The sequence below is a fragment of the Myotis lucifugus genome, unplaced genomic scaffold, assembly GCF_000147115.1.
Source record: "Myotis lucifugus unplaced genomic scaffold, Myoluc2.0 scaffold_162, whole genome shotgun sequence".
In the NCBI taxonomy this organism is placed as follows: domain Eukaryota; kingdom Metazoa; phylum Chordata; class Mammalia; order Chiroptera; family Vespertilionidae; genus Myotis; species Myotis lucifugus.
Genome location: NW_005871210.1, coordinates 1,326,006 through 1,341,541, shown reverse-complemented (window position 1 = coordinate 1,341,541; position 15,536 = coordinate 1,326,006). Strand labels below are relative to the sequence as shown.

Below are 15,536 nucleotides of genomic sequence, written 5' to 3'. Positions count from 1 at the left end.
GGACACAGCCACGACCGGGCCCACAGGCCCAGGGACACGGGAAGAGGGACAGTCGGCTCCCTGGAAAGGGGCAGGGGCTGGCAATCCCTGAAGTGCCTCCTTTAAACATACGGGCTTAGAAATGCCTTCTGGGTGTGGAGCAGAGCACAGCCGGAAGGTCCAACTCCCTCCTAGCAATTACACGCAGCGGGTGGGGAGGAGCCTGCACGCCACACCCGTGTCTACTCAGCAGCCCCGTGGAAGGTGTCCGTTTGGCATCCGTGTAGCAGCATCTCGGGCCAACAAGAGCGGACGGGGAGGCGGGTACCGGGCTCTAAGCTGGGCCGGGAGGCGGCCTGGCCGCCCGAGATGCCAGGCTGTGGGAACGCCGGGATGAAGTCACCTTGCCTCTTGCCAATGATAAACCATGGGTTTAAAATTCATTAACATTCATTTTGGTGATAAAAATTCCTTACGAGTGGGAGCAAAATCACATTCCAAGCACATGTTAAACCTTTCTGAGGGAAAGGGACACAGTTAAACATTAACTTAGAACAACACTGAGCTCAGAGAGGCGGCTGCAGGTCCCCGTGCAAGCTCCACCCTGCAACGTCCCAGCCTTGGCAGGTCTGCGGCAGCACGGTTTTCTTCATTTGTCCTTCGAGTTCGACAGCGACACCCACTGGGGCGCAGAGGAAGGGTGGGCCACGGAAGGCCACTGAGGGGCAAGTCCATCCTATTGGGGTCACATCATGGGGTCAAAGCAGAGTTCAGGCAGGACAACTTAAAACTCTGCAAAAGACACTCTAAAAACATGATCCCTTGAAAAAAATAAATCCCAACAATTTTCAACTTCATGCAAATCAGAGGAGGAGGAGAGTGAATAACAAAAGGTACAGCTGAAAAAATAAACATGATTCTATTTGGGTGGAAGTTCATTTCCAAAATCTCAAACGTCCAACCCCAGCCCTCGATTCCACTCCTGCCCTCACCGACCTCCTCTGCTGCTTCCAGGAAGGGGACAAAGTCTTTGGTCTCAGGATGTTGCAGGACGCAGCATGGCACACAAGCTCACACTAACGGGATTCACTGTCAGACAGGCGAGGCGCGTGGCCTGGCCCGGATTTGGGGGGAGGGGGCCTGGGGGCGCCCTAGATGGCGCCTTCGTTGTGTAGGCTGTGATTGGCCTTGGTGTGCGTCACACAGTTCTGTTCATTGAGCAGGTTGGCCGTCTCGTCTGGCAACCCGTCGTGCAGCTCCGTAAGAGTCAATTCAATTTTAGTGTTTTCACTGTCTGAAGACTGAGGAGTTTTGTCCATCCGGGATGCCATCAAGGCATTTTGGTATTGCTGTCTTGAGATCTGGGGCCAGAAGATGGTACAGAAAACAAACCAAGATAATGCTTAGTTTTAGGTTCTTGTCTGGACACCGTATTACACATCAAGTCCCCCAAAAGGCCCTTAGTTGTTTCTCTAGAAAGTCATCCTTGAATACAAACTGAGCCAATTTTTAATGAGAAAATTTATTTAGAAAGTCACAGAAGTGAGGAGGTGAGCTGTAGAAGGAATGGGCTCATTACAGAGGCAAAAGAGGGCCCTTGGAGCTTAGGAGAGAGGAAGGGGACGGCGAGGTTCCTGGGGAAGGGAAGGAGGGAAGGCGCAGGCGTGCTCCCAGGAGCCAAGCGGAGCCACTTTTTAAAGTTCAAGTTGACTCTGGTAAGCAAGTCAGTTTTTACTGATTTAAGCCATTTCCAAATTTTATTTCAAAGTTTCCCAGAGATTAGAAAATGGAGCTAGGCTTCCATCAGCTAAAGCTGGCTTGTTCTCCGAGAGGCGTCTTTATTTCAGACTAAGGAAAGGAGCCTGTCCCAGGGCAGAAGGTCAGTGGAGGGCTCTTCCCACTCCTTCCTGGCCAGTCTTCCGAGTCTCCGACCTCTGCCCTTTCAGGACCAAGTAAGTCTCTGGAGTCCGAGCCCATGGAGACCTGTGAAAGGTTGTTCTGTTTCTTAGAGCTGCAGCTCTCCTCCCCTCACACGGCCACATCTGACTTGGCAGCTCATTGGACAGAGCGCGCCAAGGACATACATGTGTTTCCCCACCTGAGTCCTGGACACAGTGGCTGGAGGCAGGGCACCACAGAGTGACAGGGACTCGGTGGAGGGGCTGGGAGGCCAAACGGCTGGCTGTGGATTTGACCTCGAACTTCCAGGTCCAGCCCAGCGGCGCGCTCTGCTCTTACCTTAACAAACTGGAGATCAGAAAGGGCGCGCACTGAGTAGTCGGGGATGTAGACTTGAAGGAATGAAGAGTTGAGCTGATTATTGCTGCTCCCCAGCGAAGGTGTGATTGCATCAATCCGGTCACTTCGACTGAGAGAGTCTGAGTGATTCAAGCCACACGGGCGAGGAGGGGACTTGTTTTCACCTGGAAATGGAGAAAAAAAAACACATACATCCAACCACTGTTTAAGTGAGGTAGATATGAACAATAAAGGCAGCCTTGTGTTTTCCAGACAATAAAGAAGTAGTCATTAGTAGACAAGCGTAATCCACTTCTGCCTGACGCCTCAGCCGCACAGCTCACCCCCCAGGCCTCCCACAGGAGCTCGCTGCTTCCCTCAGCGACGGGTTCCACTGGGATCAGCTGCGCAGCCTGTCCGAGTGCGGGACACAGTCCTCCCCAGGCTCTGCCAGACAGGCCCCGCGGTGCACACCGCCAGGGGCACGGCGCCGGCTGCGAAACCCAAAACCCAGGGGAGGCACGGCCCAAGCCAGAAGCACAAGCAAAGAGCTCTTGAGGATGTTCATGAATCAGTGTGTGTTCTAAAGGGATCATACCCTACCTCTCAGCCAAACCCATTACCTTTGTCTCTGACCCCAATAAAACCCCCAGCAGGCAGCCCGAGGTGTCTCCACACCAGGAGACACCAAACCCCTAAGAGGTTTAAGTTACCTTAGGGCCTGTGTGATTCGCCAGTGAGACAGACAGTACAGTAAGTCTGAGTGATGTTGCTCTTAAATGCAGGTTTCCCACTGCTTTTAACATACATTTCATTTAAAATAAGACCTGCCCCCTTGCCAGGCTTCTTTCATGTTTGCTTTTCCAACCTATTCCACAAATAGGAACCGGTGCCCACACATGACAGGTCCTGAGGTGCACCATGTCCTAGGGCTGGAGGGGACCAGTTCTCCCACCTGGAGGTTAGCTCCTCTTTGCAATGTGTCCTGACAGATGCTCCCACAGAGCTGGCCCTCAGCTGGTCCCACCCTTCAGCCATGGGAAGATCTACCACCGCGCCCATCGAAATCTGCCTCCCCAACTTCAGATGACAGCCCCCCCTTCACTCTATGGAGCTTTTGTGCCCCTGCTACTTGAAATAGCCCTTAAAAGCTCAAAGACAGTATGTTCTCCTTAAATCTCTTCGCCACGTTAAGTACTTCAGCTCACGTTTTACACCTGTCATCCCATCCTGACCACCATCTGAGATTTCATTCATGAATGTCCTTCCTATAATGACACCCAGAACAAAACATGGTAGCTACTCGAGGAACGTCAAATGAAGAGTTCACTTTCTGCTAAAATTTTCATGTCACCACTTTCCCCACAATTTCCATGTCATGAACCAATTGTCCATTTTTAGGTAAAAATTAAACTCATAGTAGCAGTTCTTGTTGCTTCCACTTATCTTCTAAGAGAAAAAGGCAAATTAAAAATTTATCAGATGTTTTCTGTTTAGCAGAACGGAGCTTTGATCAGATGTCCCAGCGTTGCAAAGCCTCCGATTCCTTACCTGTGAAAGGCAGACGATAACAGTGCCACCTCACGTGGCCTGATGAAGATGCAAATGAGATCATGGATGGAGTGCTCAGCCTAGCATCTGACTCCGATTAAGCACCCGACAGATGAGCCTGGGTAACACTGTTGTGTTCTTTCCTGTTAGCTCCCCCCTCTCCACCACGCCTTTCCTACTGGCGGTAACTTCACCAGCTGACAGACCCCCAGCTCTTTGAAACAAGAGATCCCACTGTATCCCTGAGTTTTAGTCCAAAATCACATCACCATTTCTACAGATACCTTCAAAATGGTGTTTCCTTCTGTGTGTGACAATTTAAAGGTTATGAAAATGAAACATTTAAAGGGCACTTTGCTTACTGACCAGACCCTGTGTGTTGGCAGGCAGACATCAGAGGCCTGGCGCAGGACCTCCGAGTCGCCTGTTATTTTGTCCTGAGGAGGATCACAGAGCCTCTTCTCTGGTCTTCCAGCATCTAGACGCGTAGGCAGCTTCCCCTCCACCCGTGCCTGGCCTCACAGCCAGTCTGGAGAAGCAGGGCCAGCCTTCCCTCAACATGCAATGACATGTATGTATGTTCACTGGAAGGAGAATACAGACTCTATATGGCCTCCCTCCAGTTCAGGTCATGTTTTGTTGCCGAATTTATGTGCCAAGATTTTAGGCAATTATGAAAACAACTTTCAACTTTAATTCCTCTTTATGTCTTCTCAGAATTGTTTTCTGCTTTTGTCTTGCCTTTTAAAATTCATCCTGCCTAGGCATCCTCTCTCTTTGCTAGTAAGCTAGAAAGATACAATAAAGAGGCGTTCCCAGCCTCTTCCCTGGGAACCCCAGGCACCCGTGGAAGAGGCTGGAAATCACCGGTTTAATCCACCCATTTCTTAGGAGTCATATTATGGTCCTGCCAGCATCCCTGAGTCCTGGGCCTGCAAATGCAGTTTTCTGCTACTGGCTCAGATGGAGTGGGCACAGCTGAGAAATCTCAAGTTTTATGGGAAATGTAAAAAAGTAAAAGACATTTCCATGAGCTTCATCCAAAAGTCACTCTACTTCAGCTTCTGTGACATTTTAAATAGGTGGCAGATGCCAGCAAATAAAATGGGGAGGAAAAAAAATCATGCATACATATATACTAATGTGTATACATGTATGTGCACATCCACATGTATGTATAGTCTGCCAAGTGGTTTCATTCAAATAGCCTTATGAGCACGGCCAGTGTGGCTTGGTGGCTGAGCATCGACTCATGAACCAGGAGGTCACAGTTCGACTCCCAGTCAGGGCACATTCCAGGGTTGTGGGCTCGATCCTCAGTAGGAGGCATGCAGGAGGCAGCCAATCAATTATTCTCTCATTGATGTTTCTCTCTCTCCCTCTCTCTGAAATCAATATACATATTTTAAAAGGCTTATGAATTATATCTTACCCCCAAACACCCCAAACTTTTCAAAGCAAAGATCTGAGGGAACATTAGTTTCTAAGACAAGCATTGCCTCCTTTATCAAATATCAGCATTTTAGAATTTTGCTGAAATTGGCTTATGAAACACAAATTTCATCAGTCAGATTTTAAAAATCTAAGCTGTATGGAACAAAATAAATACAGAAAAGTCGGACTATCGGATAGGGAAGCCCAGCAATTTTAATTAAAGAAAGATTAAGGCTTTGCCTTCGTTTTTAGCAGCTGGACATGTGAGCCAGGCACAGCCGACCCTCCTGCAGGGCAATCGCCAGCAGCTGGTTAGGAATGTGCACGGCACTAACTTCAAAACAAAGGGGGGGACAGGAGCAGGGCCGCCTGCCCAGCGGAGGACAGGCTGCAGGAACCCGCTCGCATGGACGCTGGGAGGACGGAGACAGAAATGCTGGGATTTACCACGAACAGTCAGTCCCTCAGGCGCTGGGCTGTGTGTTCTGTGGAAGCGTCCTCGGGTTTTGGGGTCCTGGGGCTTCTGCCTCCACACACATGCCTTTGCTGAGGTCAGAGAAAGAACCAAAGTGGCCCCGTGGCTGCTCTGCAAACCCCAGGTGGGCAGTGTGGGCGGACAGATCCCTCTTCCTCCCGTGTTTCCTACCATTCATGCTCCCAATCCCCTGCCAGCATCCAAGCCCTTTCTGCACCTGTTGTGGGCGTCTATGTTCCTGGGGAGCTCATATGAAGGCACAGAAACATGGAGAGCTAGAGCTTACAGAAAAACCGAAGGTGGCTTTGGGGGGTGGGGGGCGCGGGGGCAGGGAGGCAATCAGAAGAATTATGAAAAGGAAACATGCAGAATTACCTGGAGAACCTGCTGCTAACAACTCTGTCCTGCTGACAACAAAGGTACGAGACAGGGACAAAGGAACTGAAAAATGGAGAAAAACAGGGTGAGACCATATCGAAAGGCAAGAAAGGAGACCTCTGTAATCAGGGGACAGGAGTGGGTACCAGTCCTACCAATATGAGCCAGTGGCTCCAGAACTGAAAAGGCCTGTGTGACGTCACAGACACAGAAACAGGACACACCGCTTTCCAGGAAGAGGGGCAGGGGGAGGCCGAAATCCTGGTCGCCATGCTTCTTTCTCACCTAGAAATCTCTAAGCCATACGAACACCCAATGGGGTATAGCTCAGAACGCGCTCTTCTAACGACTTAAGTCACAGCTAGCCACAGCCAGGAGCCTCAAGAGCAGGACCCGAGCCACCATGCCAGCACCCCATGCTCACTCCCAGGACAGCCCACAACTCCCTGTTCAATGCACTTACACCCTTCGTTAGTCTGACTGTAATTCTGACTTGATGCTTTGAATTGCTCTGGAATACTCTGAAATGTCCAAGTATTAGAGGCCAGTAAATAAAGAGCAACGTGCACAGACTTCCTGGGGAGGGCAGGACAGGCGTGCTCGTCACCGCCTACCCACAGGGAGCTGCAGCCACCTGACCGGAGTCCCGTCAGCACTGCGTGCTGGGCAGGAGTCTTATTTCCTGGGCAGGTTTGTTTTTTAAACTGAGGTAACTGGACATATAACTGGGCAGATCTTGATAACAGATTACTGTAGGATTTTTCTAGGCAATCAAAATTAATAAAAATATTATCTTGAGATTACTGTACTAATTGCATCTCTCGCACATATAAAATCCCAAATCCGAATGGTAAAGTCGAGTACAACACTGGGCTTTGTAATAAGAGGCTATTAACGAAATCCCCTTCCTTCCTGGCATTTCCAACGAGGCAGGCAGCCCTCAGTTGTCTATATGAAGGCCTGCTCTCAATTCCTCTTCTGAATGGGACTTAGCCTCACATGAATCCACGGTTCAGTATCAATAAAAATGTACAATTTTCTCTCCCAGCTTTCTTTTCAAAACTGCTTTGTGAATCTATTCTGCTCACGTGGGCTGATTTGAGGTTGGTTGCCAAAAAGCCGTCACAATGTCAACACCTGTCACACCAACGTTCCCTCTTGTGCTTTAAAGGTTATGGAGCACGTGTGAGCATCACCACATCGATTCTTTCAACAGTCACACGAGGTAATCTTGTATCCTCTCAATAGTGAGGAAGCCAAGGGCCTTTCTCAAAGTCTGGCAACTGAATATGATGGAACCTGGCTGTACCGCGGGTCTTCTCGGCCGGCGAAGAACCTCCCTGTCCTCACGAGCAGTGAAAACAGATCACCTTCGCGCACGGCCGACACCAACTGATGCCGTGGGTTTGATGGGGCTACGTTCACACTGGGTGCTCGTCAGCATTGACAATGGGGCACTGGCCCCTGTGACTCAAACGCCTGCCCAGGGAGAGTGAGAAGATGCCTCTGGAGCAGGGGAGGCTTGGGGGTGTGAGAGGATTGACGCTGCCCTGGCTTCTAGCCGTAACATCTCAGTGTCTGCGACATCGTGTGGCACAGCTGAGGACCAACATCACAAAAACAGACTTGTCTGGAAGTAGCCCCCACCTTTTGAGACTGTTTTTCAGAAGTAACAGTGGTTTTTAGGATGGGCTATTGCAAAAGTTTTCTAGGACAGCCTGTCATTTGACATTTTAGCCACAAGGTGGCACTACGGCACCTCTGTTTGCTTGCCTGCCCCGTTCTACACACACACACACACACACACACACACAAACACACACACACTCACACACTCACACACATGCACACGCGCACAGCAATGTCGATAGGGACCATTCAAGTCCCATCCCAGAGGTGAGCCAGGTACCCGTGTCCATGTTCCCAGTAGGACAGGCTCTGCTTGCTGGCATCTTGTGCAGAGCACTTAGTTAATGGCCCATGGCACAGCCACCCAGAGCTGGCTGACTCCAGATAAGAGCTGGATATAGGCCATAAATATATGTTAACAACCTCATTCATCCGCAGGAAAATGCAAATTGAAAAACCTCCAGAGCAGTTACCATTGAGATGACGCAGCGATACCGCGGGTGCAGCCACGGGAACGTCCTCAGGACAGGTGTGATGCGAACACTTCGGAAAACCAATAAAGCTGGAGAGACCCTCAAACCTGTGAGCCCACAATCCCACTCCGATGTACAGACCCGGGAGGGAGGCCCACACGTTCATCAAAAGGCAGCACAGGAGTGTCCATCACACAACCACAGCAGCCCCCAACAGGCGGCCACCCAACGCCGAGCACTCCCAGCAACGAGAAGAAATGGCGTCAGCGCCTCTGACAACACAGGTGAGCGTGACGGGCAGCGCTGGGTTAAAGAAGCCAGACTCAGGAAATTCACCCCGAAAGGGCGTGTGGTGGTGGCGGAGGGTCCTGTGGGGCCAGGGATGTTTGGTCTCTGATCGGGCTGTTTGCACCGGTGTGTTCAGTTTGTGAACGTTCACATAAGTACATGTACTTATGATTTGTGCAGTTTTTTGTATACACGATACACTTCAATACAAAGGTCAGGAAGTAAATAAACAGGGCTAGCTGCAGGCAGGGAGAGGAAGGCGGCCGTAGGAGGACGCTATTTCCCCAAACACAGCTCTGCCCTCAGAGGCTGAAGGCAACTCACCTGGGGAGGCCGTGAGGGCCATGACGCCGTAATATGAAAAAGCACTGGCTTCAAACTTCATACCTTCTTTCCCAGCTTCTACTTCCACTTTCCCCTGTGAAGAGAGAAGGGGGCGTTTTCTGTCCAGCACATGGATCCACGTGCAAACCTGGGCAAGACTTGGTCCTTCCTTCGAGTCTGACTAAATCCCTTCCCCGCAATCCCAAGGCAGCAACGCCTCTGACCATCTTCCCCCTGAGAAGAGGTTCCTTCTTCTCAAACGTGAAAACCAGATTTGGCTGGGGATGCAGAGGTGGCAGTAAAAGTGATGTTTAACTTCTCTCGTCCACTTAATATTTTCCCAGCATCCTTAGCTTGTGGATTCCTCAGGAGCCCTCCCGGTCATGAGAAGACGATGCTCTTGCTCCGTCGGGAAGGCAAACCCTGAGAAGATGCTCAGGGATGGTGGCCAAGCTGTCCTGTAGGAGCCCAAGTTGGAGCAGAGTCAGGGTCAAGGGTCAGCATGGTTTGTGGCCATGGGACAGAGAGGACTAAACGGGTTCGCAGGGGCGCCCCCTCACTAGCATGGTCCCCTGAGCAACTGCTCAGACGTCCTGCAGGCCAGTCCCCTGTCGTCCAGGCTCCCCAGAGGCACGCACCACCTGGCACACGCTCCTTGCAGCCCCAGAAGCACCTTAAGGAAGTTCCTCCCTCAGGACAGGACCTCTTCCAAGGTTTTCCCTTTTCTTCCCTTTCTCCAACTGGTCTCCATCTCCTTCCCTCTTACCAGTTCCCTGGGACAGGCCTCCCTAGCCGTCCCTATGGCATTAGGGTCCACCAGAATCCCTTCGCGGGAGATGCTCAATATGCGCTTTCTGGGCGACTGCAATACCCTAGTGACTGAGCTGCACGTCCGGATTCCCAAGCCACAGCTCAGAGCGGCCCTGACTGCCTCTGTGAGAGGGGACCTTCACGGTGGGCAAACAAAAAGGTACCGTTTATTGAAGAGGAACTGTGCTAGCCAGTCACAGTGCGTTGATTAATTCACTTAGCGCTCCCAACTCGGAAGGAGACACGATGACCCGCCTCTTACAAGTCAGGAGTGGGGGCTCAGAAAGATTAAGTAACCGAAGAGCAAGCTCTTCACCAAGATGCGACCTATGCCACCCTCCAAGGCAAACTCTTTTATTCGGATCACTCCCTGTTATTCTAGACTAAATTCCCGATTATGGGAGACCTTTCTCAAATCACTTCAGAAAACTACCTGTTGTCTCTCTTTTAGGTTCTCCTTCCCTCAATGGCTATGTTAGTTTTACCAACTCCCACTAATTCTCTTGCCATAGAAATGAACGGATTATTAAAATCAACCTGCACGTAGGTGCTGAAAACCTGACCATCCCTGCAGGTCCCAGAGCAGATGCTGTGGAGTCCAGTAGGGAGGGGAGAGCACATGAAAATCAATGATGCAAAGCAGTACAGTTTTTACTGAGGGAAAAAACCCAGTAAGAACATAAAGAATTCAGCCTGGCCAGTGTAGTTCAGTGGTTGAGTGTCGGCCTATGAACCTCCAGGAAGTCACGGTTTGATTCCTAGTCAGGGCACATGCCCGGCTAATGGGCTTGATCCCCAGTAGGGAGCATACAGGAGGCAGCCAATCAATGATTCTCATCATTGATATTTCTATTTCTCTTCCCCTCTCCCTTCCTCTCTGAAATAAAAACAGTTTTTAAAAAATATAAAGAATTCAGAGAAAGAAATTACTTCCCTGTTATTATATAAAGGCAATTTTATACAGGAAAGAAAAATCTGAGGAGGAGTAGGATTTGATTGAGCCAAGAGAAGGGAACAGCATGAAGGAAGGTCCAAGGAAGGTGACAGCAGACTGCCAGGCTCACTGGGTTTGCACAGGGAAGATGGGCAAGAAGGGTTTGGAAGAGCAGTTTGGAGGGCAGATTAGACTCTGAGCTCCTTAGGTGATGAGCTAATGAGGACAGAGTAGGTTTCAAGAAGATAAAGCCCAGACTTAACTAGAGTGGCAACCACAGGACTGGAAAAAGATGAGTGTGGATAAGGAATGGACATAATTTGGTGAAACCAACAGGGAGAAAGAAGGGACTCGATAGTCACAACAGAAGTTGGCCCTTTGTGAATGGAAACGGACACCTTGGGTGGAGGTGGAAAGCTGGGAAGGGGTTGCTTCTGTGGTGGGGGCCAGAAGGGGAGGACACATTCCATTTAAGAATAAGGCCTTTTGAAGAGTCCACCAAAAAGACCGAAATGAAGACTGAAGGTCAGGAGCAAGGTCAGGCCCAGAGGTGGAGATCTGCGAGTGGATAATGAAAGTACTAGTAAGTGGAGAGGAAAGGACCAGACTGCGTGCAGCCCGTGACCAAGAGCAGGAGGAGAGATGGAAACCAACATGAGAGCAACGGACAAAACAGACAAAAAGTGGGAGTAGACAGCTGTGTTGCCATAGAAACTAGGGGGACCCTCACAAGTAAAAGGAGGGTCAGAGCCACAGAGGCGGGAGATGCTGTGGCCTTCAGGAGCATCGCCCTGAGGAAATCAGACCGTGAGGGGCAGGGAGAGCGGGCGGGCGGGAGAGAGCACAGGCACAGGTGAGGAGGGAGGGTCGCCAGGGCTCCACTGAAGGCGAGTTAGGGTCAGGGAATCCAGTGCACCAAACTGTCATTTAAACTCCTCCGCAAGTCCTTTTAATCCAGCACTTACACTATTTATAAAACCCCATGGCATCATCAGCTCAACAGTTCAGAAAACTCGCCACATTTGTATAAATATACACATGGCATAGGTATTCCAATGCAGGCACATATACATATGCCTTGTCAAAAATATCTTTATGTTAGAAGACTTACTTGTAAATGGACAGGGATTATAAAGTCCCTCTTCCATAAAATCTATTTTGAGACCCGTCAGCCAGATAATGGCTCTCTTCTATACCAACAGAGCATTACTGAATCACAAATGCATCAAGACTAACTATATAAAAATTGACAACTGAAAGCATCATAGTTTCTACTGTTACCACTGAAATCCACAATGTCAATCCTCAAAATTGTCCTAAATAATCATTTTTAATGTAATCCAAAGTTTCTCTAGGTTTAAGGAATACTAGTACTCACATCTAGCTTTATGAGAAACATGAATAATTATTCCCTCACTGCAGTAAATCCTCCACAGCCCCTCAGAATTTCGAGCTTGTCCATTTCCCATAAAAGAAAAACAATTTGAAGTTGAACAAAACTAAGGTTCGTAGAGGAATCGGGTTTGAATTAGAAAACCCTGCCAACAGATGTTTCCAAGAAAGACTGTATCAAAGTGGCATGTGACCAGTTAACCCATGGATTTTTCTACAGTTCCTCACTTCTGCTTCCAGATGCCACAATATGTCCAAGCATGGGGCATGAAACAACACTTTCCCAAGTTTCTGACACAGATATCTGATAAGAGTTCCTTTCAAACAAAGAGAACCTTCTTTATTCATTTAGATAATTGGGGCCTTGCTGGACTCATGTAAATTTTAGAGCCTACCAAGTACTGACTACACTCTTATAATGATACCTCCAACTCATATCTTAGAAGTAAGCGAGAAATATGAGAATGCTTAAGGGGCTAGTATTCTTGTATTGAAATAAAATCAAGATTTCCTACAAATTAATTCTTCAATAAAGAGGTACAAGAAGTGAATAAAAGCAGCATTTTGTTCACTCTAATGTTCATGTTGGTCTCCATGCCAAGGACAGTGTTCTAGTAGTCATACTGTGATGTTATCAGTGTCTCCTGATAACTCAGGCACCAGAGCCCCAAGGAGGGTTCACACTGGATCGACCTTCCCACCTTACATAGTGGATTATGTTGTAGTGAGAAGGAAAAAGTCACCATTGCCATGAGAGGCTGTGATTATGACATCAGTTCCTCTGTAAAATACTCTGGTTAGTATCCAGGAATAAAAACTATAATAAATGAGTTATTTTGATAGTACTAAGGGAAGAGATAGTAAAATATCGCCAGGAAACTATGAGAACAAATCCTAAGGAGAGGACGGGGGGAAAAGATAAAAAGAGGACCCAAGGAACTCAAGACACTTAAATTTTAAATGTCCAGCCAAGATTTAGACACGTACAGGTAATTCCCCAAAGTCTTCAAAAAATACTAACAATTGAATTCACCCTTCTTCATTTGACTCAGGGCCTCAGCAATCACTGAGTGCCCTTCAGTATTGGAAACTAAAGTAACTAATGGCATTGCTTATATTGGAACTAGTGGCCCGGTGCATGAACTCGTGCACATTGAAAGGAAATTAATTAGAAGAAATATTTTAATATCACTATTCACCCTTTCTCTATAATAGAAGTGTCAACCAAATTCGCAATCGACAATGACAGATGGAAACACACGTGTGCGATTGGCGCCAGCAAGAGCTTTATATGTATCACGCATGCGTGAGCCAACTTAGCCTTTTATAGATATAGAATAAACTTGCTTAATTAGACCTGCTTTCTGATTTAGCTAAACTTTTTCCAGCCCAGTGAAGCACCCAAACTTCTCTTTCAGGTAATTGTCAGCAACACAGCAGTAAATATCAACACAGAGCAGATTATTATTGTAGATCACACAGGGAGAACAAAGGGTAAAATGTTACCTGCAGCAGTGTTTGACTATATTCTGCGCAGTGAGAAAACCTGAAGTCATTTTCAAGGTCCACCATTTCTTACTTCTTTTCAGTCGGGTCAAGTTTCTAAGCTTTCTAAATCTCCGTTTTCTGGCTAATGAAAAGAAAATAGGATTCCACCGAGTCTCCTAGCTACCTACTCCAGGACTTCTGTGAGGATCAAATGAGATGAGGTACGGGAAAATGCTTCACAGACATTTGGTTACAGTGTAAAGTGTTTGCACCTGGCTATAAAGCAAGTTGTGTTCCTGGGCTGAAGAAACTCCAAGGAGGCTAGTTGCTAGGGAGAGGAAGCTGGGTTTTGCTACGTGATGTCATTAACTGGACGGACACTTAGCATATTAGCCTTTTATGTACTAGTATATAGATTATTTTACGGATATGAAAACGGGGAGATGAAATTCTCCCACTTACATGGCTACCCCAGAAGTATGTAAAATCCGACACCCATTCACCTAGACCAAATCTCAGAACTTGAAGGGTGGGTACTCAATGAGATCAAACAGCTACTGAATAAGTCTCTGACCTGCAAAATGAGAACGAAGTAGTCTACAGGTTTGTTGCGCTGGTAGAGGTAGTATTCTGGGGCTTTCTTGTTCTTCTCGTCATACTTCAGTTCCTGGATGACATTGGGGTGCTTTAGCAGCCTTAGAAGGATCTTCTCTGACATCTGGGATGGGCTAAATGCTTCTACTTCTACAGATATAAACACAACTTGACATTACACTTCAAATGGACAGAAAATATTAGACTAGTGATTAAGGTATCTGGGTAATAATACTTGGAATTGAAGTGATGCAATATGGATTAACGAGACTTCCGTTTGGTGATCCACTGGGGGCAGATTACCTGGGAGAAATTAGAAAATGCTGCATTTTCATATTTGTTTCTTTAAAATTCTTCCTTTTCAATCTGTCATTGGTTTTAGTTCTCATAAGAACACTCTAATTTTCTGACTGATACAAATGAAAATCAACCGGATGCAGGCTCCTTGACTGCCAGGATGTCCTTCAACAGCCACAACAGCCTGACTGTCCAACAACAGCCAAAGGAAGAAGCAACGGTCAGGAAGCATCTAGCTGTGGGTTAGTACCAGGTGCACAACGCAGTGCCCCACATCTCCATCTCCCATTCAACTGCCCTGAGAAAAGTCTGGGAATGAGGGACACGGAGAGACTCGGGATAAAAGCAAGGCACGTGCACACATCAACATGCACTCCAACTTGCTAATTTAAAAAAGTTATGTTCATCTATATTTACAAAGACATACATTTTATTTAAGATAAAAGCCAAAATTACTGATTTAAAGGTGTTATTCTGAAACTGGACTTTACGGTATCTCAGAGGCAGAGTAGGATAACATTTCGTTTTAAATTGTGGTTCTTGGGTGATGAAGAAGAATATCACAGTTAGAGAAAGAATAAGCAAGGAAGTTAGAAATACTGCTTATAGGTTTTTAAATGTTTTAAATGATGTTATATATGAAAAATATAAATTCTGTATTAGCTTCTGTGCTTTTTTGTAATAACAAAATAAGATAGTACATTGTAGAAATTTTGGAAAATACAGAAAAAGACAAAGAGGACAATAAATAGTGACCTATAAACCAACCACTGTGAGCAACTGGTGATGAGCATTTCCTCCCAGTACCTCGCCTAGGCCTGTGCCTGCGCATGTGTGTACGTCCAAAAAGACTCTATCACCTTCCTGTACACACAGATTTATATCCTGTTTGTCCTCACTTTACATTAAATTATGAGTATTTCCCCATGTTGTAAATATTATATTGTGAGCATTTCCATTATCTGAAAACATGATTTTAAAAAGTGCACAACATCCCCTCATGTGGCTGTTGTTGGCCTTCTTTTCAAAATATTCTAAGCGTACTGCACGCAGTTGGAAGGTGCTGGCTGCCCATCTTGGACACAGACGTCTTCTACAGGTCACGGGGTACCTTCAGATTTTCTCTCACTTCCCCTGGCCAACAGAGCTCAGCCTTTACCTACAGAGCCACTGGGGATGTGAGAAGGGTTAGTCAGTCTCTTAAGTTCATTCAACCTTGACCTCTATGGAGCAGTCAGTGCCGGCTGGGTTG

The 15,536-nt window shown here is 47.5% G+C and overlaps 1 protein-coding gene and 1 long non-coding RNA gene across 6 annotated transcripts in view; one reads left to right on the top strand and one right to left on the bottom strand.

Moving 5' to 3' along the window:
- The window catches only part of CNNM2 (cyclin and CBS domain divalent metal cation transport mediator 2), a 96,607-nt gene continuing 81,071 nt past the window's right edge, over window positions 1-15,536 (bottom strand). Inside the window, exons 4-8 of one of the 5 annotated variants that reach the window (XM_006095903.3) lie at window positions 13,968-14,137; window positions 8,770-8,863; window positions 6,053-6,118; window positions 2,218-2,402; window positions 1-1,340 (exon numbers count right to left, since the gene is read on the bottom strand). In XM_006095903.3, the coding sequence (XP_006095965.1) occupies window positions 1,131-1,340; window positions 2,218-2,402; window positions 6,053-6,118; window positions 8,770-8,863; window positions 13,968-14,137 (725 nt within the window). In that variant the 3' untranslated portion in view covers window positions 1-1,130. Of the gene's footprint in view, window positions 1,341-1,717; window positions 1,963-2,217; window positions 2,407-6,052; window positions 6,122-8,769; window positions 8,864-13,967; window positions 14,138-15,536 lie in introns of those variants that run through there. The other 4 variants (XM_006095905.3, XM_006095904.3, XM_023759780.1 and 1 more) reach the window with 4 other exon arrangements.
- On the top strand, window positions 6,026-15,207 carry LOC106698324. Its single transcript, XR_001349628.2, has 2 exons — window positions 6,026-8,441; window positions 14,370-15,207. It is a non-coding gene; the product is annotated as an uncharacterized LOC106698324 (long non-coding RNA).